Source organism: Leucoraja erinacea, chromosome 5 (assembly GCF_028641065.1).
Source record: "Leucoraja erinacea ecotype New England chromosome 5, Leri_hhj_1, whole genome shotgun sequence".
Taxonomy (NCBI): domain Eukaryota; kingdom Metazoa; phylum Chordata; class Chondrichthyes; order Rajiformes; family Rajidae; genus Leucoraja; species Leucoraja erinaceus.
The window spans coordinates 20,201,047-20,223,692 of NC_073381.1; the positions used below are offsets into that span (position 1 = coordinate 20,201,047).

A 22,646-nucleotide genomic window follows, 5' to 3' on the forward strand; every position below is an offset into this window, starting at 1 on the left:
TGGTTTTATATGTAAGGAAACTATCAATCATTATCAACAATTGTTTAATATTGTTATTGGTGCACCTTACTATCTTATATTTTTTGGAAAACCACTGCCATAGGATTTTGGTAGGTTTGGTAACTATATTTTGAATGACAGTTTATTTGTAACCAATATCCAGTAGCAATTGACAATTTTCCCTTAATTGTACAGTGATGGAGGAAAAAATTAACATTACAAAAACGTGCAAGTTGCATTGTTTGAATGGAGGGCAATAGAATAATAAAATTCAAATTGGCTTATCAAAACATCTTAAAACTATACTAATTCTTTAATGAAAGTAATCATTTTTTCTCAGGTCACCAGGAGTCAGCTAAAATACTTATGGATTATGGTGCTGATATTAAATCATGTGACAGTTCAGGTCAATCAATTTTCTCGCTTATGATGGTGAATATGCCTGCTATGGTAAGGATATTGAGTACTATTAACTCTTTTTTTTTAAGCAGTGGACTTCACAGGGTGCTTCACTGCTAGTTTTTTTTTTAAAGTATTGCAGAGATATTTGATTTGCTCATAGCATGATCCCACAGATAATAATGAAGCTGGTGGCCCAAAGATTAATCTTCACCTTTAATTCAATGCTGAAGCATCTTTGCCGCAACAGCAGCTTTGATCATGGGGTTACCACAACATGATTTTTGAGACCCGGAGTGTGATGAAATTATTTGCTCATTGCAATTTTTCTGTGTATATTAAAGAATGCCCAAATGAAAATACGATGAGTCAAAAGCCAGAGAATAAGGGGAGAGGGAGTCATGGAGCAAAGTGACTAATTGTCAGGGCTCCTGTTGTGGGGTTGTCCAGAAATGTACACCCGGGGCTGGAGAATAGGCCCTGGGGTGAGTAGAGATGGTCCAGGGACCGTGAAAGGGGTGCAGGCGATGTTGCTTGGAGATCAAGAATGTGCTCAGAGATTAAGCCTAGGCTTCAAGGAATTTGGTGTTGTGAAAGTACAATATGAGTAAAATAAATCGGGATTAGGGTATGAACATGGGCATTCAGGAATTGGGTCTTTGATCAGATGGTTGCCTAAAGATTGTGACCTGGGGCCTGGATATCCAGGTCTTGGTGGGGGTGACAAGATTTATGAACTGGGAGTGTCCAAGGTAACTTGGGAAGAGCAGGTATGTCAGAAAAACAATATAGTTAACTGACCTGGGATAGGTTTCTAACACTGGGCTAGGACCTGTTTTAGACACCTCAATAAATAGTGTTGTTGCAGTGGCAGTCATGCTGTGAAAACATTGTTGTGCTGGAGCACATAGCAATGAACAGGACTTTGAACATTGGAGACACAAAGTTTTCAGATGTTGGTTTACTAAAAAAAGACACAAAGTGATGGAGCTATTCAACAGGTCAGGCAGCATCTCTGGGGAACATAGATGAGCAATGTTTTGGGTTGGGAACCTTCTGCAGACTAATTGTAGTAGAGGAGAGAAAATTGGAAGAGGTGGGGGTGGACAAACCCTAGCAAGTGATAGGTGGATACAGGAGAGGGGGTTTTGATTGGAAGATTTGTTATTGTTTTTCTGTGAAGTGATATCTAAATTACTAAAGATCTTGACCGCTTTTAACTCACTGCAATATGATTTCCAAGAGAACACCGCCACTGCCGGCCATCATTTTAGGCCACCTCGCTCAGAGCCCACCTCTGCCAGACTGGAAAAGAGGATGAAAAATCGAAGAGATATTAATGTTTTAAAAATGTTTGCCATTCTCTCTGCTGCCCCTGCTGGTGGGAGGGGGGAGGGACTATAAAACCCGGAAGTGATGTGCCTCACTCAGTCTCTGCAAGATGGAGGAAGCGAGAGGGTCACGTCTCTCTGAGCTCTGAATAACACTGAACACATGTCTACTCAACTGTGAGTGCCCTTAATGTGGTTTAAAAATGAAAATATGGTTGGTTTGACGTAAAAAGGCACTGCAAATGGTTGTTAGGGGGGTTTGGGTTGAAGTAAAAAGGCACTGCAAATGGTTGTTTGGGGGGGTTTGCGTTTAAGTAAAAAGGCACTACAAATGGTTGTTAGGGGGTTTTGGGTTGAAGTAAAAAGGCACTGCAAATGGTTGTTTGGGGGTTTTGTGTTGAAGTAAAAAGGCACTGCAAATGGTAGTTTGGCGGTTTTGGGTTGAAGTAAAAAGGCACTGCAAATGGTTGTTTGGGGGTTTTGGGTTGAAGTAAAAAGGCACTGCAAATGGTTGTTTGGGGGTTTTGGGTTGAAGTAAAAAGGCACTGCTAATGGTTGTTTGGAGGTTTTGGGTTGAAGTAAACACGACTTCCGGTGGCGCCATGGAGCAGTGAGAGGCACAGCATTTAGCTCCGCTCCCGTTAAATCGCTGAAAAAGACGTTTTGGAAGACGGGACCGATTTAAAAATACTTACCGGAGCAGCTTGATGTCGCATAAGTGATGTCATCAGAAATCGCTGTGAAATAACGGAGAATAATGGCAGTTTTAAATGCAAAAGAGGAATCTTCCCCAGAGACCTACAAGACCTGCTACAAGGCGCCATTTGAAAGAACTGGGCAAAACTCTGCATACATCAGCAGAATGTTCAGATAAGGAATCTGAATCTCAAAGATTAGCCACTGAAATAGCTTCAAAGGAGAAACAGATGGAGCAACTGGAACAATCGGTAAGAACCTCAATAATGAGTGACTTTGCTAAAATGATACAAGACGGGAATATTGCACTGGAGAAAAGTCTGTCTAAAAAAATTAAGCATGGTAACGAGGAAGTCATTCAGGAAACCGCTACTCTAAGGAAACGTGTTGAAGAAATTGAGGATGATTTAAGTACAGAAATCAAACGGGTTGAAAAAGATTCCAACAAGAAATTTGATTCTGTTCTCAAGACCACTAAAGCATACAACACGGTTATGGAAGATATGGAATCTGCGATTAATGAAATGTCTAAAGAGATTAAGAGACTGGGGAAGGAGCTAGAAGGTGTTTCGGGCAACTGGCCAAAACGTCTGACAAATGTCTGGACTTGAAAGCAAGATCAAGAAGACAGAATTTAAGAATAGTTGGAGTGAGAGAGGGAAAAGATACTGCAAATGGTTGTTTGGGGGGTTTGCGTTGAAGTAAAAAGGCACTCCAAATGGTTGTTTGTGGGGTTTGGGTTGAAGTAAAAAGGCACTGCAAATGGTTGTTTGGGGGTTTTGTGTTGAAGTAAAAAGGCATTGCAAATGGTAGTATAGAGGTTTTGGGTTGAAGTAAAAAGGCAGTGCAAATGGTTGTTTGGGGGTTTGGGGTTGAAGTAAAAAGGCACTGAAAATGGTTGTTTGGGGATTTGGGGTTGAAGTAAAAAGGCACTGCAAATGGTTGTTTGGGGGTTTTGGGTTGAAGTAAAAAGACACTGCAAATGGTTGTTTGGGGGGGTTTGGGTTGAAGTAAAAAGGCACTGCAAATGGTTTGGGGTTGAAGTAAAAAGGCACTGCAAATGATTGTTTGAGGGTTTTGGGTTGAAGTAAAAAGGCACTGCAAATGGTTGTTTGGGGGTTTTGGGTTGAAGTAAAAAGGCCCTGCAAATGGTTGTTTGGGGGGTTTTGGGTCGAAGTAAAAAGGCACTGCAAATGGTTGTTTGGGGGGTTTGGGTTGAAGTAAAAAGGCACTGCAAATGGTTGTTTGGGGGGTTTGGGTTGAAGTAAAAAGGCACTGCAAATGGTTGTTTGGGGGATTTGGGTTAAAGTGAAAAGACACTGCAAATGGTTGTTTGGGGGTTTTGGGTTGAAGTAAAAGGCACTGCAAATGGTTGTTTGTCTAAACTTGACAAATTCCTGTTTGCACTATATTGATTTTAGATAAAACGCTACCACTTACGGCTGTGATTTTTGGCCATCTTACTCAATCCTCCTCCACTCATCAGGTGCAGAGGATTCTTCCCATCAATAAAAAATAAAAGTGTTATTAGTGTTTAAAAAATCTCTCTCCTGTCAATCACGCCATGAAGGCCACACCTTTTCCGGTAGGAGGCGGAGGGATTATAAAACCTGGAAGTGTGGGTGTGACTCAGTCTCTGCATGATGGGGGAGGGAGAGGTCACGACTGTCTGAGGTGTGAATCAACTGAACACACTGAATGTCTACTGAACTGTGAGTGTGGTGTTTTGTATGGTTTTATGGTGGGTGTTATGGTGGTTTCACCCTGCTTGAAATGGTATGAAACTGCATTTGAATGTGGTGGCCTTGCACCCTGCATGAAATGGTATGAAACTGCATTTGGATGTGGTGTAGTTGCACCCTGCATGAAATTATATGAAACTGCATTTGAATTTGGTGGCCTTGCTCCCTCCTTGAAGTGTTTGGAAACTGCACTTGAATTTGGTGGCCTTGCACCCTGCTTGAAGTGGTTGGAAACTGCACTTGAATTTGGTGGCCTTGCACCCTGCTTGAAGTGGTAGGAAACTGAACCTGAATTTGGTGGCCTTGTATCCTGCTTGAAGTGGTATGAAACTGCACTTGAATTTTGTGGCCTTGCACCCTGCTCGAAGAGGTAAGAAACTGCACTTGAATTTTGTGGCCTTGCACCCTGCTCGAAGAGGTAAGAAACTGCACTTGAATTTGGTGGCCTTGCACCCTGCTTGAAATGGTAGGAAATGGATTTGAATTTGGTGGCCTTGCACTGTGCTTGAAATGGAATTTCAAGGAATAGCCTTAGTCAACTGCCAGCCCACCAGCCGTGAGTGAGCTGCCAGCACATCAGGGTTGAGGGACTGAGCTGCCACCCCAAGAATCCATTTGACCCACAATGTCCATACTAGCCCTCTGGAGACCAGTAGTCCCTGCAGCCAACAACACCCATCCCAGTGCTCCAGAAACCCCCTTCCCCGGCCACCAATATTGGAATTGGTGGAGAGATGGAATATTGCGTCGGGGGACCAGCCCTCGTGTGAACATGGGACCCAACGGGACCCACTTAGCCTAGTTTTTTTCTAAATTTAAACATGATATCGTTTCAGAATACCAATGGAGTGTGGTCGGAGGATTAGAGTCTTTCCATTTAAATAAAATAGATCTTCTGCCAATTAATGTAGTAAAAGCAATCAGCCGATGGGCAGAATGGGACAGATGACTAGAATCTAACATTGATAGCCCAAAAATTGTAGTAATAGGATGAGGTTGTAAATCAATACCTAAAACCGCGGAAATAGTATCAAAAAATGTTTTCCAATATTTTTCCAAAAGTGGGCAGGACCAAAACATACGAGTCAATGAGGCCACCTCAGAATTACATCTGTCACAGGTAGGATTTATATGACCATAAAAACAAGCTAATTTATCTTTTGACATATGAGCTCTGTGAACCACCTTGAATTGTATCAGAGCGCGTCTTCCACACATTGAGGAAGTATTAACTAATTGAAGCATCCTCTCCCATTTCTCTATAGGTAGAGATATTTGGAGTTCTCTTTCTCAGTCATTCTTAATTTTATCAAATGTATCTATTTGTAATTTCAAAATCAACTCATAAATAGTCGTTATTAAACCTTTCTGATAAGGGTTCAAATGTAAAAAATGTTCCAAGATTTCGGTTTGAAGTGGTAACGGATAAAATGGTAGAGTACCCTTCAAAATGGAACCTTCTGCAGACTGATTGTAGTAGAGGAGAGAAAGTTGGAAGAGGTGGGGGTGGACAAACCCTAGCAAGTGATAGGTGGATACAGGAGAGGGGGGTTTGATTGGAAGATTTGTTATTGCTTTTCTGTGAAGTGATATGTAAACTATTTGCTATTTCCTTAAGCAAAGTTCTCTCCTCCTGTATGCAAAATTATTATATATTTAATACATTTCTTCATAGGTTGAGGAAGGCTTGAATCAGCTTTATTCATACAGTCCTGACTACCTGTACTCATACTTTTATCTCAAGCCTTTGGAGCCATTTTACAACAACAGTAAGTTATTGTTTTAAAAAAAATCATAAATGCATAACATTACTAGTGGAAATGTGTCATTGCTGAAATGCCACAAGATTGTCACAATTTATATTCCTATTAAGTCTGCTTTCTCATTAACTGATTAATTTTGAAAAAGTGATTAATCAATTAACTGATTAATTGATTAATTTTGAAAAAGTGATTAATCGTTAATCACTTTGCCCAAATTAAAATAATTTATTTTCCAAAATCTAATTTTCATGATTTTCAAATTAAAACTCATTCTTTCTTGGCAAAGTTACTGTTATTTCACAAATGTAAACCTATTTTAGACTGTCATTAGTTCTCAAAAAACTTATGGTATCAATGACCTTATCACTCAATGATGTGTCTAATTTTGCAACAAAGAGGCCAGCAGCACTATGACATCTTTCAGATTCAACTGAACTGGGAGGAATTGTCATGAGTGCTCTGTACACTTTTTCAAAGGACAAAGGACATTTATTGTCACATACACCAATTGGTGCAGTGAAATTTGAGTTACCATGCAGCACACAAATAAGATTGCATTGTGGGCCGAATGGATTCTTGGGCTGGCAGCTCAGTCACTCAAGCCTGGTGTGCTGGCAGCTCACTCATGGCTGGTGGGCTGGCAGTTGAGTCACGGCTATTCCTTGAAATTCCATTTCAAGCAGGGTCCAAGGCCACCAAATTCAAGTGCATTTTCCTACCACTTCAAACAGGGTGTAAAGCCACCAAATTCAAATGCAGTTTCCAACCATTCCAAGCAGGGTGCAAGGCCACCAAATTCAAATGCAGTTTCATACCATTTCAAGCATGTTGCAAGGCCACCAAATTCAAATGCAGTTTCATACAACTTCAAGCATGGTGCAAGGCCACAAAATTTCAATGCAGTTTTATACCACTTCAGATTCAGATTCAGATTCAACTTTAATTGTCATTGTCAGTGTACAGTACAGAGACAACGAAATGCAGTTAGCATCTCCCTGGAAGAGCGACATAGAATATGATTAAAATAGATAAATCTATTTACATGCATACAGTCATAGTGTTTTTCCTGTGGGAGGAGCGTCCGGGGGGGGGTGATTGGCAGTCACTGAGGTACAGTGTTGAGTAGTGTGACAGCCGCAGGGAAGAAGCTGTTCCTGGACCTGCTGGTCCGGCAACGGAGAGACCTGTAGCGCCTCTCAGATGGTAGGAGGTGAGAGCAGTCCATGGTTGGGGTGAGAGCAGTTCTTGGCGATGCTGAGCGCCCTTCGCAGACAACGCTTGCTTTGGACAGACTCAATGGAGGGGAGCGAGGAACCGGTGATGTGTTGGGCAATTTTCACCACCCTCTGCAGTGCTTTCCGGTCAGAGACAGAGCAGTTGCCATACCATACTGTGATACAGTTGGTAAGGATGCTCTCGATGGTGCAGTGGTAGAAGTTCACCAGAAGTTCACCAGAATCTGAGGACCTTCTTGACCAGAGTTGAGGTATTGTGGGTCCAAGAAAGGTCGTCAGAGATGTTGACCCCCTGGAACCTGAAGCTGGAAACACGTTCCACCTCCGTTCCGTTGATGTGGATGGGGGTGTGCGTGCCGCCCCTAGACTTCCTGAAGTCTACAATGAGCTCCTTGGACTTCTTGGAGTTAAGGGCCAGGTTGTTGTCAGTGCACCATGCTGCTAGGAGCTGGATCTCCTCCCTATAAGCCGACTCAGCGTTGTTGCTGATGAGGCCAATCAGCGTTGTATCATCTGCATACTTGATGATGGTGTTAGTACCATGTACAGGTGTGCAGTCGTAGGTGAAGAGGGAGTAGAGGAGGGGGCTCAGCACACAGCCCTGTGGAACGCCGGTGTTCAGGGTGAGGGTTGAAGAGGTGTGCTTGTCTAACCTAACAGACTGGGGTCTGTTGGTTAGAAAGTCCAGTATCCAGTTGGAGAGGGAGGGGTCGACGCCCAGGTCACCGAGTTTGGTGATCAGTTTAGAGGGTATAATGGTGTTGAATGCTGAGCTGTAATCGATGAACAGCATTCTTACGTGTGTCTCTGTTGTCGAGGTGGGAGAGGGCGGAGTGAAGTGCCGTTGAGACGGCATCCTCCGTACTCCTGTTCTTGCAGTAGGCAAACTGATAGGGATCCAATGTGGGGGGTAGGTAGCCTTTGAGGTGTGCCAGGACCAGCCTCTCGAAGCACTTGGTGATGATGGGAGTAAGTGCAACTGGGCGGAAGTCGTTGAGGCTTGCCGCAGTGCAGTGTTTTGGCACCGGCACGATGGAGGTGGTTTTAAGGCACGTGGGGACAACTGCTTGGGCAAGTGACAGGTTGAAGATGTCAGTCCAGACGTCTGTCAGCTGCGCAGCACAGGCCGTGAGGACGCACCCGGGGATGCCCTCAGGGCCAGCAGCCTTACGTACATTAGTCCTACACAGTGCCACGTACGCGTCGTAGGGGGTGAGTGTGAGGGGTTGGTGATCAGCAGGGAGAACAGCCTTGATGGCTGTCTCTAGATTGTCCCTGTCGAAGCGGCCATAGAAGTGGTTAAGCTCCTCAAGGAAGGAGGCGTCGCTGGATGTGGGGGTGGTGTTGGTGGGTCTATAGTCCGTGATGGCCTGGATGCCTTGCCACATGAATCGGGGGTCGGAGTTGTTGTTGAAGTGCTCCTCAATCCTGAGCTTATGGCAGCGCTTGGCCTTCTTGATGCCCCTCTTCAGGTTAGCCCTGGATGAACTGTAGGCTCGAGCATCGCCTGATCTGAAAGCGGTGTCCCGTGCGTTCAGCAGTAGCCTGACCTCGCTGTTCATCCACGGCTTCTGATTCGGGAATATGGTCACCCGTTTGAGGGAACAATGAGAGGTGATCAGACTGACCAAGGTGGGGGAGGGGGATGGCTTTGTAAGCTTCAGCCATGTTAGTGTAGACTTTGTCCAGTGTCTTGTCTACTCTAGTGGCGAAGGAGACATGTTGGTGGAATTTGGGTAGTACAGTCTTCAGGTTGGAGTGATTGAAGTCACCCACAACAATGACGGCTGCCTCGGGGTTGTGAGTCTGTTGTTTGCTAATGGCAGTATGCAGCTCTTTCATTGCAAACTTAGCATTAGCATCAGGAGGAATAATGGCTGCAGTCACAACAGTGGAGGTACACTCTCTGGGCAGATAGAACGATCTGCATCTAACCAAGAGGAACTCAAGGTTAGCTGAGCAGTGACTCTCGATGATGGTGGAGTCCGTGCACCATGCTTTATTTACATAAATGCACAGACCCCCACCTCTGGTCTTACCGGAGTCTGTTGTCCTGTCCGCTCGGAGTAAATGACGCCCCGTTAGCTGGATGGCGCTATCAGGAACATCGATGTTGAGCCAAGTTTCCATGAAGATCAGGATGTTGCAGTCTTTGATCCAGTTGTGGGAGGTGATCACTAGCTGGAGTTCGTCCATTTTGTCTGCCAGTGAGCGCAAGTTGGCGAGGAAAAGGCTAGAAATCGCCAGCCTGTGTGGGGCTAGCTCTAACCTGGTCTTTAACCCACCTCTGCGTCCCCGGCGGTGCTTTCGTACGCGTCGCAGTCTGTTGGTGCTTCCGGTTGGCCGAGCTGGCTTGGTGCGCGCTGGTGTTCAGCGGCTCCATTGCTCCGCGCCTCCGTGGCTCCGCTGGCGTTCTCCAGCTCCGCAGCTCCGCTGGCATTCTCCAGCCCCACGGCTCCGCTGGCGTTCTCCAGCCCCGCGGCTCCGCTGGCGTTCTGCAGCCCCGCGGCTCCGCTGGCGTTCTCCAGCTCCGCAGCTCCGCTGGCATTCTCCAGCCCCACGGCTCCGCTGGCGTTCTCCAGCCCCGCGGCTCCGCTGGCGTTCTGCAGCCCCGCGGCTCCGCTGGCATTCTCCAGCCCCGCGGCTCTGCTGGCGTTCTCCAGCCCCGCAGCTCTGGTGGAGTTCAGCCGCCCCGCGGCTCCGCTGGCGGTCTCCAGCCCCGCGGCTCTGCTGGCGGTCTCCAGCCCCGCGGCTCCGGTGGCATTTTCCAGCCCCGCGGCTCCGGTGGCGTTCTCCAGCCTCGCGGCTCCGGTGCTCCGTCGCTCTGACAAGCTCAGGAGCGAGACGGAGATTGCCGAGATAGTCCAGAAGTTCCTGTCGGCTGTATGAAAGGGATACAAGCGCTAGCATCAGTGTTGTGGGCTGAAGGGACTGGTTTCCAGAGGGCTAGTATGGACATTGTGGGCCAAATGGATTCTTGGGCTGGCAGCTCAGTCACTCAGGCCTGGCCGGCTGGCAGCTCAGAAACTGCTCCGTGTTTCATATTCGAAAGAGAATAGAATAGGAATAGAATAGAATAGAATAGAATATTGTCATTCAAACTAGGTTTGACGAAATATCATTTCTACCGTTTTTTACCATACAGAACAATCAGAGCCCACACTTAAAACATTACATAACCACATAGCTCCTCACTGTGATGGAGCAGCCTTGAGACAGGTAGGGGAATTGTCGCTATTTCTCCAATTCTTGAGAGACACGGGACATCGCGATGTGCCCACGCCGCCGCCATTTTGTAACATTTCAAGCAGGGTTCAAGGCCACCAAATTCAAATGCAGTTTCATTCCACAACAAGCCGGGTGCAAGGCCACCAAATCCAAATGCAGTTTCATACCATTTGAGGCAGGGTAAAACTACCATAAAACCACATAAGAAACACAAAAAAACCACACTCACAGTTCAGTAGACATTCAGTGTGTTCAGTGGATTCACAGCTCAGACTGCGAGTCGTGACCTTTCCCTCCACGATCTTGCAGAGACTGAGCCACGTCCACACTTCTGGGTTTTATAGTCCCTCCCCCTACCACCGGAAGTGGCGTGGCCTTCATGGCGTGATTGACAGGAGAGAGAATCTGACCATTTTTTAAACATTAATAAGTCTTTTATTTTTCATCGATGTGAAAAATCCTCTGGCCCTGATGAGCGGAGAGGGACTCTGAGTAAGATGGCCAAAAATCAGCCATAAGTGGTAGCGTTTTTTCTAAAATCAATATACAGCGCAAACAGGAAGTGGTCAAGATTAGACTTTTAATTATATAGATAACTACACTAAGTGGGACCCGTTGGGTCCCATGTTCACACGGGAGGGTTGGTCCCCCAACGCAATATTCCACCTGTCCACCAATTAGAAACATAGAAATATAGAAACATAGAAATTAGGTGCAGGAGTAGGCCATTCGGCCCTTTGAGCCTGCACCGCCATTCAATATGATCATGGCTGATCATCCAACTCAGTATCCCGTACCTGCCTTCTCTCCATACCCCCTGATCCCCTTAGCCACAAGGGCCACATCTAACTCCCTCTTAAATATAGCCAATAAACTGGCCTCAACTACCCTCTGTGGCAGAGAGTTCCAGAGATTCACCACTCTCTGCGTGAAAATTCCTAAATTGCTGGCCAGTGTGCGGCGGGGGGGGGGGCATTCTGGAGCGCTAGCATCAGTGTTGTGGGCTGAAGGGACTGGTTTCCAGAGGGCTAGTATGGACATTGTGGGCCAAATGGATTCTTGGGCTGGCAGCTCAGTCACTCAGGCCTGGCAGGCTGGCAGCTCAGAAACTGCCAGAAATTCTGCTGAAAGCAGGTGAGAGACTGAGAGAAAAGGGGGAGAGGGCGGACAATGAATTTTTAGACATTTTCATTTTTTTTTAGAATAGATTCGAATAGAATAGAATAGAATAGAATAGAATAGAATAGAATGCTTTATTGTCATTCAAACCTAGGTTTGAACGAAATATCATTTCTACAGTTTTTTACATACAGAACAATCCAAGACCCACACTTAACACAGTTTACATAAACATCCATCACAGTGAGTCTCCAACATCTCCTCACTGTGATGGAAGGCAAAGTCTTTATCTCTTCCCTTTGTTCCTTAGTCCAACTGCAGTGTCGAGGCGAACTGGGGCTCCGATGTTAAAGCCCCCGGCGGGCGATGGTAAGTCCTGAGGCCATTTAAGCCATGCCGGAGATGTTAGGCCCCGGCTCCATGTCCTTAAACCCGCGATTCCAGCGGGAGAAGTCGCCGTAGCGGAGCTCGGAAAAGCGGTCTCCCACCAGGGACCTGCGAGCTCCCGATGTTCCCGTCCACCGGGTCTGCGGCCAGTGCCTCCAAACTCCAAAGGTCGGGTCGCAGCCGCACGCCACCACAGCTCTTCCCGCTCCGAAGTTGGCCAGCTCCGCGATGTCAGTTCCGCAGGCTCTGCAACTGGAGCCCTCAGGTTAGTCCCGGCCGGAGGTCGCCGCTGGCTCCACGATGTTAGGCCCAACGATATCCGAGACCTGACAGGGAATAGTCGGGTCCCCGCACAGGGAAGCGATTCAAAACGGTTTCCCCCACAGCCCCCCCACCACCCCCCAAATATACACAGCTAAAAAGATAATAAAAACTAACTGAAGACAAGCTATACATTTAACAAGACAAAAATTAAAAAAAGACAGACGACTGTAGTTGAGCCGCTGCCTTTAGGCGCCGCCACTCCTGATTATATAGACATAAAACACTTTTACAGTTGCAAAAGGCACACAGTTGCAAAAGGCACGCGGTTGCAAGAGACACACGGTTGCAAGAGGCACACAGTTGCAAGAGGCACACAGTTGCAAGAGGCACACAGATGCAAAAGGCACAGTTTAAAAATACATAAAGGGCACTTACAGGTCAGTATTCTCAGTGTTCTGTAGATTTCCAGCTCAGACTGAGAGTCGTGACCCTCTCCCTCCCCCAGCTTGCAGAGACTGAGCCACTGGTTTTATAGCACCTCCCCCTCCCACCGGAAGGGGCGTGACCTTCATGACATGGTTGACAGGAGAGAGAATCTCACCATTTTTTAAACTTTAATAATTCTTTTATTTTTCATCGATGGGAAAAGCCCTCTTGCCCTGACAGCTGGAGGGGGACTCTGAGTAAGGTGGCTAAAAATCACAGCCGTAAGTGGTAATGTTTTTCTAAAATCAATATGCATTGCAAACAGGAAGCGGTCATGTTTAGACTTTTAATTATATAGACATAAAAAATATCCCCCCACAGTGGAATCAACGTTTCCCACTGTGTGGGAAGGCACCTAAGTTCAGTCCTCCTCCTCAGTTCTCCTGTGGCCGGGGCATATTGAGGCCTCTGCAGACGCCGCTACGGGCCCGATGTTTCAGGCCCTTGAACACTCTCAGTGGCCCGGAGCCTCCGAATTGGACGCTTCCTACCGGAGAGCACAGCTTCCGAAGTCCACAGGCCGAGCTGGGCGGAGATTCAATGCTGGCGACCTCGGCGAGAGATCCCAGGGCTCTGCGATGTTCTAGAGAGTATAAACCAAGTCTATCCAGTCTTTCTTCATAAGACAGTCCTGACATCCCAGGAATCAGTCTGGTGAACCTTCTCTGACACTCCCTCTATGGCAATAATGTCCTTCCTCAGATTTGGAGACCAAAACTGTACGCAATACTCCAGGTGTGGTCTCACCAAGACCCTGTACAACTGCAGTAGAACCTCCCTGCTCCTATACTCAAATCCTTTTGCTATGAAACATTATACATTATACAACAGTGGTTTGTTGATTAAGTACATACATAAATACATACATATAGCCCTCACTCAGAGGACGTCAAGAAAGGCTTGAGAATAAAGATGAGTTTTAAGTCTCGACTTAAAGGAGTCGATGGAGGGGTTCTGATGGGAAGAGGGATGCTGTTCCACAGTCTAGGAGCTGCAACTGCAAAGGTGCGGTTGCCCCTGAGCTAATGCCTAGACCGCAGGATGTTCAGTAACCCCAAGTCGGCCGATCTGAGGGACCTGGAGGTGGTGTGGTGTGTGAGCAGACTTTTGATGTAGGTGGGGGCAAGCCCATTAGGGCTTTGTAGACATAAAGGAGGATCTTGAAATTTATTCGGAACCGCACAGGGAGCCAGTAGAGAGAGGCCAGGATCGGGGTGATGTGATCCCTTATTCGGGTGCCTGTCAGGAGTCTCGCTGCGGCTTTTTGGATCATTTGCAGGCGGGACGGAAAATTGGCTGATGCCAGTGTAGAGGGAGTTGCAGTAAACTGGAGGAATTGTTTTATTTTAGCTATCGTCCGAAGCTGGAAGAAGCTAGCTTTTACCACGGCATTGACTTGTTTGTCAAATTTCAATGCTGAGTCAAATATCACGCCAAGGTTTTTGACGTGAGGTTTGAGTGATGGGGTAAGGCTTCCAAGACTGCCTGCTATCATTTTGATTGAGTCCGAAGGGCCGGAAAGGATGACCTCAGACTTACTCTCGTTTAGTTGGAGGAAGGTCTGGGCCATCCAACACTTTATATCCTCAAGGCAGCGGATAAGGTTAAGCAGATTTGATTGGTTTTTGGGCGTCAGGTGGAGATAGAGTTGTGTATCGTCTGCATAGCAATGGAAGTAAATGCCGTGCCTTTGAATGACTTGACCTAAGGGGAGCATAGACAGGGAGAAGAGAATGGGGCCAAGGATGGAACCTTGTGGAACCCCACAGCAGAGGCTAGCTGGGGAGGAGAAAGAGTTGCCTATGTTAGTAGTGAAACTCCTACCTTTGAGGTAGGAGATGAACCAGCTCAGGGCAGTGCCATCAATACCAACCCCGTACCAGAGACAGTCAATTAGGATGGTGTGGTCGACAGTATCAAATGTTGCGCTGAGGTCAAGAAGGAGCAGGATTACACAGTCGCGGAGTCAACGGTGAGCAGTAGGTCATTATGTACCTTCAACAAGGCAGACTCTGTGCTGTGGTGGGCCCTGAAACCTGATTGTAAAGTTTCCAAGATAGTATTTTGGTGAAGGTAAGGCATAAGTTGACTTAAAATTACCTTTTCAAGGGCTTTTGAAAGGAAAGGCAGAAATGGGTTTGTAGTTGCTTGGCAAGGTGGGGTCGAGGTTAGGTTTTTTCAGGAGGGGCTGGACCACCGCATGCTTGAAGCAGGTAGGAACAGGGCCAGTGGCCAGAGAACTGTTGAAGATGGTGAGGATGCTGGGACCGGCTATTGTAATGACATCCTTTAGAAGGGCAGAGGGGATAGTGTCGAGGGGGCAGGTGGTAGATTTCATGGTGGTGACCAGTTTTACAAGGGAGGGTAGAGTAACGGGTTGGAAACAGTCTAATTTTGAACAGACCATTGAGACAGCCAGGTTACGGATGGGAGGGGAAATATTCGTTCTGATGTTCTTTACTTTGCTGGTGTAGTACATTAAAATGTAGTAAATTCCTCGCACTTAGCAGGGGACCCAGTTAGGTTGGTGCTGGGGGCAGGACATTTGGTGGAGGTGATGGTGCTAAAAAGCACCTTGGAGTTATGAGTGGTTTTGGAAATAAGGGTGGAAAAGTATTTTTTTCTTGCAGATTTTACTGCTTCCTGGTATTTGTGAAGATTGTTTTTCAGGAGTTCAAAGGAAATTTAAAGCATCAGATTTGTACCGTTCTGATTTCCTGCATTCTCTTCTTAGGGCTCTGGTGGTGTCATTGAGCCACGGCCAGCCTTTAGGCTTAGGCTTTTTCATTTTAAGAGGAACAACAGAATCCAGAATGGAGGAGCAAGTAGTATTGAATAAAGAAATGAGGTCGTCGCTGCTGAGATGGAGGGGAGACGCCTTAATAGTGGAGATGTCGGGGGCGGCTATGAGAGCCTCGGAGAACTTATTGGCTGTCGTGGAGTTTACGTAGCGGGAGTAGCGAGCAGGGAGATGGGATTTTGAGGGAGAGTAAGGCAGAGATGTATCGACTATAATTGGACTATGATCAGACAGACAGGCATCAATAATTTATGTATTACAAATTGGGAGACCAGACGAATGCACTAGGTCTAGTGTATGGCCAAGCTTCTGCGTGGGTCCAGTGGTGAGTAGAGACAGATTGAAGGACTCAACCAGGTTCATAAATTCACTCACAAGAGGCTTTGTGGGAAAGCAGACATGAATGTTAAAGTCACCAAGAATCAGGATCCGGTCAAATTTTGGCAACAAGCTAGCGATAAGATCACCAAATTGTCCTTATTCGTTTTTGGTGGGCGATACACAAGAACAATTAAAAGCAGACAGATTAGACAAACTGATTAGTTGATGTTCAAAACTGGAGACGTGATCAGCGTTCAGAAGGCGGCAGTTGAAATGCTTCTTTAACACAGTGGCTAGGCCCCCACCGCGACCTGAGATCCTAGGTGAGCTGAAAAAGTTATAGGTATCAGGACAGAGTTCCACGAGTGGAGCAAGCTCCACAGGATTTAGCCAGGTTTCTGTGTGATTGATTGATTGATTGATTGATTGATTGATTGATTGATTGATTGATAGAATTTACTGCCACACAACCAGGGTCAGTGGAATTTTGGGTTGTCAGCAGCGATACAATAATAAAGAACACACAACCACAATAAAAATTTAACATAAACATCCACCACAGCATTCATCACTGTGGTGGAAGGCACAGAACTTGGCCAGACCTCCTCCATTTTCTCCCGTGGTCGGGACCTCCACCCTCCGCAGCCGTTGCTGCGGGCGTCCAGATGGTAAGGGACAAAGTCAAAGGCAAGGTAAGTCCAGGATCGGCTCTTCCCCACCAGAGACCACGGCTTCAGGTTGGTGTAGGCCGCAGGCCGGCGGTCGAAGATTTAAGGTTCCCGCCGCGCCGCAGCCAGAAGCACCGCAGACCACAGGGCCGGCGGTCGAAGCTCCCCTCCAGGGGTGATGGTAAGTCCATGCCGGACCCGCGGTAAAAGTTGGCCGCGGGCCGGCAGTGATGGCTTCTTCTTCCCCCGGGTCCCCCACGAGGGATCCCGGGCTGTAGACGCTGCGCCAGCTGGAGCTGTGCAGACCGCGGCTTCAGGCTGCTGGCTGCCACCGGGCCAGCTAAACGGAGCGCTCCCCTCCAGCGAGCCCCAGCGAGGACTCACCCGCTCCACGCCGAGAGTCCACGCTGCACCCGTCGCTGAAGCCCCGGGCGCGTCTCCGGGAAAGGTTGCGCCGATCCTTGCTGTTAGGCCACGGTGGAGGCGACCTGGAAAAAGTCGCCTCTCCGTGGAGGAGGCGGCCGAAACGGTTTCCCCCTTACCCCCCCATACTTTAAAACATACTAAAAAAATAAAAAAAGTTGAAAAAACGAACGCGCTGCTGACAGGCTGCTGCCACTGCAGCGCCCCCTACCTACTACCTGTCATGATCAGTAGGAAGTCCAATCCTCGTGCGGTGAAGAAGTCATTGAGGATGAAGGTTTTGTTCAGCACTGATCTCGCGTTGATCAGGGCAACTTTTGCAGGGACTGCAGGTGAATTGTGGTCCGGTAGCGGCTCCCACGCCAGCGGGCGGAGGTCCAGGGAATCCACGCCGCTGCGCTTCACACATGGCCTGGCTGGGAGCCCACGTGCCGACAGACCAGGGACCGAGAAGATCGACCGGAGAGAAGCATACCTGGGCTCAAGGGACTGCCGATGGATGGTGCGGTAGGGCCGACCAAGTCCGTCCTCACAGCGCTGGGCAAGGTAAGCAGATGTTAAACGGGCGCGAGCGAGGTTCTTCAACCTTACCAGGGCGCCCGCGCGTTTACCCCGCCTCCTGGCACGGCGCATGCGGCAGCCGCCGCAAGGCCGAGCCCATACATCCATCGGGAGCCGAGCGAGGAGCGAACAGTAAAGGAAGCCTTGTCCGGGGCTCAGTCGGGGGCCCAGTCCGGGGCTCAGTCGGGGGCTCAGTCGGAGGCCCAGCCCGGGGCTCAGTCGGAGGCCCAGTCCGAGGCTCAGTACGGGGCTCAATCCGGGGCTCAGTCCGGGGCTCAGTCCGAGGCCCAGTTTGGGGTCTTGTCCGGGTACTCGGACGAAGACCTCGACGACAGAGGCTCGGCTCTGTCTGGGGCTTCGTCCGGGGCTCGGTCCGAGGCTTTGTCCGGGGCTCAGTCCGGGGCCTTGCAGTAGTGTTTGCCGTTCGTAGGCCAGCTTTGACTGCAGGCCATACGAACGGTAGAGATTACCTTGATTGGGGCTTTGTCCAGGCGGGAGACGACGGGCAGCCAAACACAACGGCGCAGCCATCTTGAACTGTGTATCCCACCATATTCCCACCAACGTCTTGCCTAAATTGCGAGAGATGTGTTTCTTGAATCTAACTCTCCATTAAATCCATCCAGTGATTCCACTGCCCTCTGTGGCAGGGAATTCCACAAATTCACAACTCTCTGGGTCAAAAAAGTATTTTCTCACCTCAGTCTTAAATGGCCTCCCCTACCAGTCCCACCATCCCAGGGATCAATCTCGTAAACCTACGCTGCACTGCCTCAATCACAAGGATGTCCTTCCTCAAATTAGGAGACCAAAACTGCACACAATAATCCAGATGTGGTCTTACCAGAGCCCTATACGACTGCAGAAGAACCTCTTTATTCCCATATTGAAATCCTCTTGTTATGAAGGTCAAGTGAGGACATCCATTCAAAATAATTGTTTCTGCTTTATGTTTATGCAGGAAGATTGTTCCCGATGTTGGGGAAGTCCAGAACAAGGGGTCACAGTTTAAGGATAAGGGGGAAATCTTTTAGGATCGAGATGAGGAAAACATTTTTCACAGAGAGTGGTGAATCTCTGGAATTCTCTGCCACAGAAGGTAGTTGAGGCCAGTTCATTGGCTATATTTAAGAGGGAGTTGGATGTGGCCCTTGTGACTAAAGGGATCAGGGGGTATGGAGAGAAGGCAGGTACTGGATACTGAGTTGGATGATCAGCCATGATCATATTGAATGGCGGTGCAGGCTCGAAGGGTCGAATGGCCTACTCCTGCATCTATTTTCTATGTTTCTATGTTTCTAACATTCCATTAGCTTTCTTCACCAGAGTCATCAAATAATTCATCGTTTTTGTTGAGAACAGCCACAAGTAAATATCTCTCGCAATTTAGGCAAGACGTTGGTGGGAATATGTTGGGAATTCTAGGCAGACTCATAATCCAATGGATCATCCATGTACTTGAAAAGTCCAGGGTTTCTTCTTTGCATAATCCTGGCATAAACAGCTTCTTACAGTTTTCTGCCAATATCACCAGATTGCTGCTCCAGATTGGTCAGCATGAAATCAAATATTTTGTCAGCTTTGCCTGAATTGCAATCACGTCGTCCAAGGTCAAGGGCACTGATTTCTATCAAATCCAAACTTTCACCTAATTCGGATGCCAGCTGCAATTCAAATCCAGAAAGGAAAATAAATTCACTAAGTATGACATCTTACAGTTCTAAAAACCACCTTAGCATAACCATCATTAAATTCCAACGTGTTTTGCAATACCATCTCAATTCCTTTTTCATGTTTGACTAGATTTTGAAGTAAATAATTTCTCACAGGTGATTTGCAGAAAAACAGCATTTTTCAGATATTTCAAATCAATTCAGCAATGTTACCTGCAAGTTGAACGTCGGCATCCACACATTGTTCCCTCACCGATGGAGTCATCATCGCTCTCGTCCGCATCATCGGACTCCTCAATTTTATTTTCTTCACAGGCGTCGTCCTCTTCATTCTCATGTTCATCACCATTGGCAGACGAGTTACGCGGCCATTTGTACAACACATCAACTACAGCTAAGTGAATGCTATGTAACTTACATAATTGCTGGAAAATATCAGATTTTTGATTGAGCTTCTTCATGACATTGGCTTCATCAGTGGTCATCCTGACTACATGTTTCTTCAAATCAATGTCAAAAGTTTCAAGTTTATCAATGATCAGTTTTTATGCTCTTTCAGCAGGCATTGAACCATTGATTCGTATCATCCCAGAGCCAAAACGCTTGTCAGTGTGATGTAAATTAAGACATATGTAACATCAATTTCTCTTTGAGGTCCACTCATCTGAAGTGAGTGTGAAGCAGTTCGCAGATTACAGTATATTTTTCTGTACCTGCTTCATTTCTTCCTGGAACAGTGTTCCAAACTTCATGACCATATCACAAATTCAGTCTCTTGTACTTGGGACTTTCAGACCTTGTGCTTTTCAGCCATTTTCGCTGTCAACTCATTTGGCCAAAGTTGCAAACGGAATACTTTCCAAAGTTGTCAAACGTGCAATAACAAACTCGGGTGTTTCGGAAGGAACTGCAGACGCTGGTTTAAACCCAAAATAGACACAAAAAGCTGGAGTAACTGGGACTGAAGAAGGGTCTTGACCCGAAACGTCACTTATTCCTTTTCTCCAGAGATGCTGTGTGTCCCGCTAAGTTACTCTAGCTTTTTTTGTGTCTGTCTTTAGGTGTTTCTATTGATTTCTTCTTAAAATGCAAAATAATTGTTCCTTGATTTGTGCAGGACGGAATTCCAACTGACTTTTTTGAAAACATTGGATCAAATATAAAGGCATGTTTGTGTTCCAGATGATATTTGTATGACAACGGGGATGACTGATATTTGAAAGTTGTTTCAGAATGCTTGGACTTCACTAAATTCCTATCCGTTTCATTCACAAGAAAGTTGTGCAAAACATCCGACTTCTTGCCTTGAAAATCAATCTAGTTATTCAACATTTTGTCGTTTGAAATGCTCTCAACGCATTTAACTGATTGACTATGTTTACTTTTGCCAAGCTTTACTGGATAAACTGGCTGAAAAGCAACCAAACATTTATTTACAAAACAAGGATTTCTCATACCATCCTTTACTAGCTTTAGAGAAGGGAGACTTTAGAAATGTAATCACTTTCATTGATTAATCGTAGAAACATAGAAAATAGGTGCAGGAAGCGGCCATTCAGCCCTTCCAACCAGCACCGCCATTCATTGTGAGCATGGCTGATCACCCATGATCAGTAACTCATGCCTGTCTTCCCCCCATACCCCTTGATTCCGCTATCCCCAAGAGCTCTATCTAACTCTTTTTTAAATTAGTCCAGTGAATTGGCCTCCACTGCCTTCTGTGGGAGAGAATTTCACAAATTCACAACTCTCTTATGAGAAAAAGTTTTTCATCCCTCTCATATAACCATATAACCATATAACAATTACAGCACGGAAACAGGCCATCTCGACCCTTCTAGTCCGTGCCGAACACGTATTCTCCCCTAGTCCCATACACCTGCGTTCAGACCATAACCCTCCATACCTTTCCCGTCCATATAACTATCCAATTTATTTTTAAATGATAAAAACGAACCTGCCTCCACCACCTTCACTGGAAGCTAATTCCACACAGCCACCACTCTCTGAGTAAAGAAGTTCCCCCTCATGTTACCCCTAAACTTCTGTCCCTTAATTCTCAAGTCATGTCCCCTTGTTTGAATCTTCCCTACTCTCAGTGGGAAAAGTTTATCCACGTCAACTCTGTCTATCCCTCTCATCATTTTAAAGACCTCTATCAAGTCCCCCCTTAACCTTCTGCGCTCCAAAGAATAAAGCCCTAACTTAACCATATAACCATATAACAATTACAGCATGGAAACAGGCCATCTCGGCCCTACAAGTCCATGCCGAACAAATTTTGTTCCCCTTAGTCCCACCTGCCTGCACTCGTACCATAACCCTCCATTCCCTTCTCATCCATATGCCTATCCAATTTATTTTTAAATTATACCAATGAACCTGCCTCCACCACTTCCACTGGGAGCTCATTCCACACCGCCACCACTCTCTGCGTAAAGAAGTTCCCCCTCATATTACCCCTAAACTTCTGTCCCTTAATTCTGAAGTCATGTCCTCTTGTTTGAATCTTCCCTATTCTCAAAGGGAAAAGCTTGTCCACATCAACTCTGTCTATCCCTCTCATCATTTTAAAGACCTCTATCAGGTCCCCCCTTAACCTTCTGCGCTCCAGAGAATAAAGTCCTAACTTATTCAACCTATCTCTGTAACTTAGTTGTTGAAACCCAGGCAACATTCTAGTAAATCTCCTCTGTACTCTCTCTATTTTGTTGACATCCTTCCTATAATTTGGCGACCAAAATTGTACACCATACTCCAGATTTGGTCTCACCAATGCCTTGTACAATTTTAACATTACATCCCAGCTTCTATACTCAATGCTCTGATTTATAAAGGCTAGCATACCAAAAGCTTTCTTTACCACCCTATCTATATGAGATTCCACCTTCAAGGAACTATGCACGGTTATACCCAGATCCCTCTGTTCAACTGTATTCTTCAATTCCCTACCATTTACCATGTACGTCCTATTTTGATTTGTCCTGCCAAGGTGTAGCACCTCACATTTATCAGCATTAAACTCCATCTGCCATCTTTCAGCCCATTTTTTCCAAATGGCCTAAATCACTCTGTAGACTTTGGAAATCCTCTTCATTATCCACAACACCCCCTATCTTGGTATCATCTGCATACTTACTAATCCAATTTACCACACCTTCATCCAGATCATTGATGTACATGACAAACAACAAAGGACCCAACACAGATCCCTGAGGCACCCCACTAGTCACCTGCCTCCAACCCGGTAAACAGCCATCCACCATTACCCTCTGGCTTCTCCCATTCAGCCACTGTTGAATCCATCTTGCTATTCCTGCATTTATACCCAACAGTTGAACCTTCTTAACCAACCTTCCATGAGGAACCTTGTCAAAGGCCTTACTAAAGTCCATATAGACAACATCCACTGCTTTACCCTCGTCAATTTCCCTAGTAACCTCTTCAAAAAATTCAAGAAGATTAGTCAAACATGACCTTCCAGGCACAAATCCATGTTGACTGTTCCTAATCAGACCCTGTTTATCTAGATGCTTATATATATTGTCTC

General features: G+C 46.5%; 1 protein-coding gene across 3 annotated transcripts in view; it reads left to right on the forward strand.

Moving 5' to 3' along the window:
* Nucleotides 1–22,646, forward strand: part of LOC129697009 (ankycorbin-like) — an 86,621-nt gene that overhangs the window by 53,207 nt on the left and 10,768 nt on the right. For all 3 annotated transcript variants that reach the window (XM_055635194.1, XM_055635195.1, XM_055635196.1), the window contains exons 6-7: nt 341–450; nt 5,844–5,937. In XM_055635194.1, the coding sequence (XP_055491169.1) occupies nt 341–450; nt 5,844–5,937 (204 nt within the window). The remainder of the gene's footprint in view (nt 1–340; nt 451–5,843; nt 5,938–22,646) is intronic.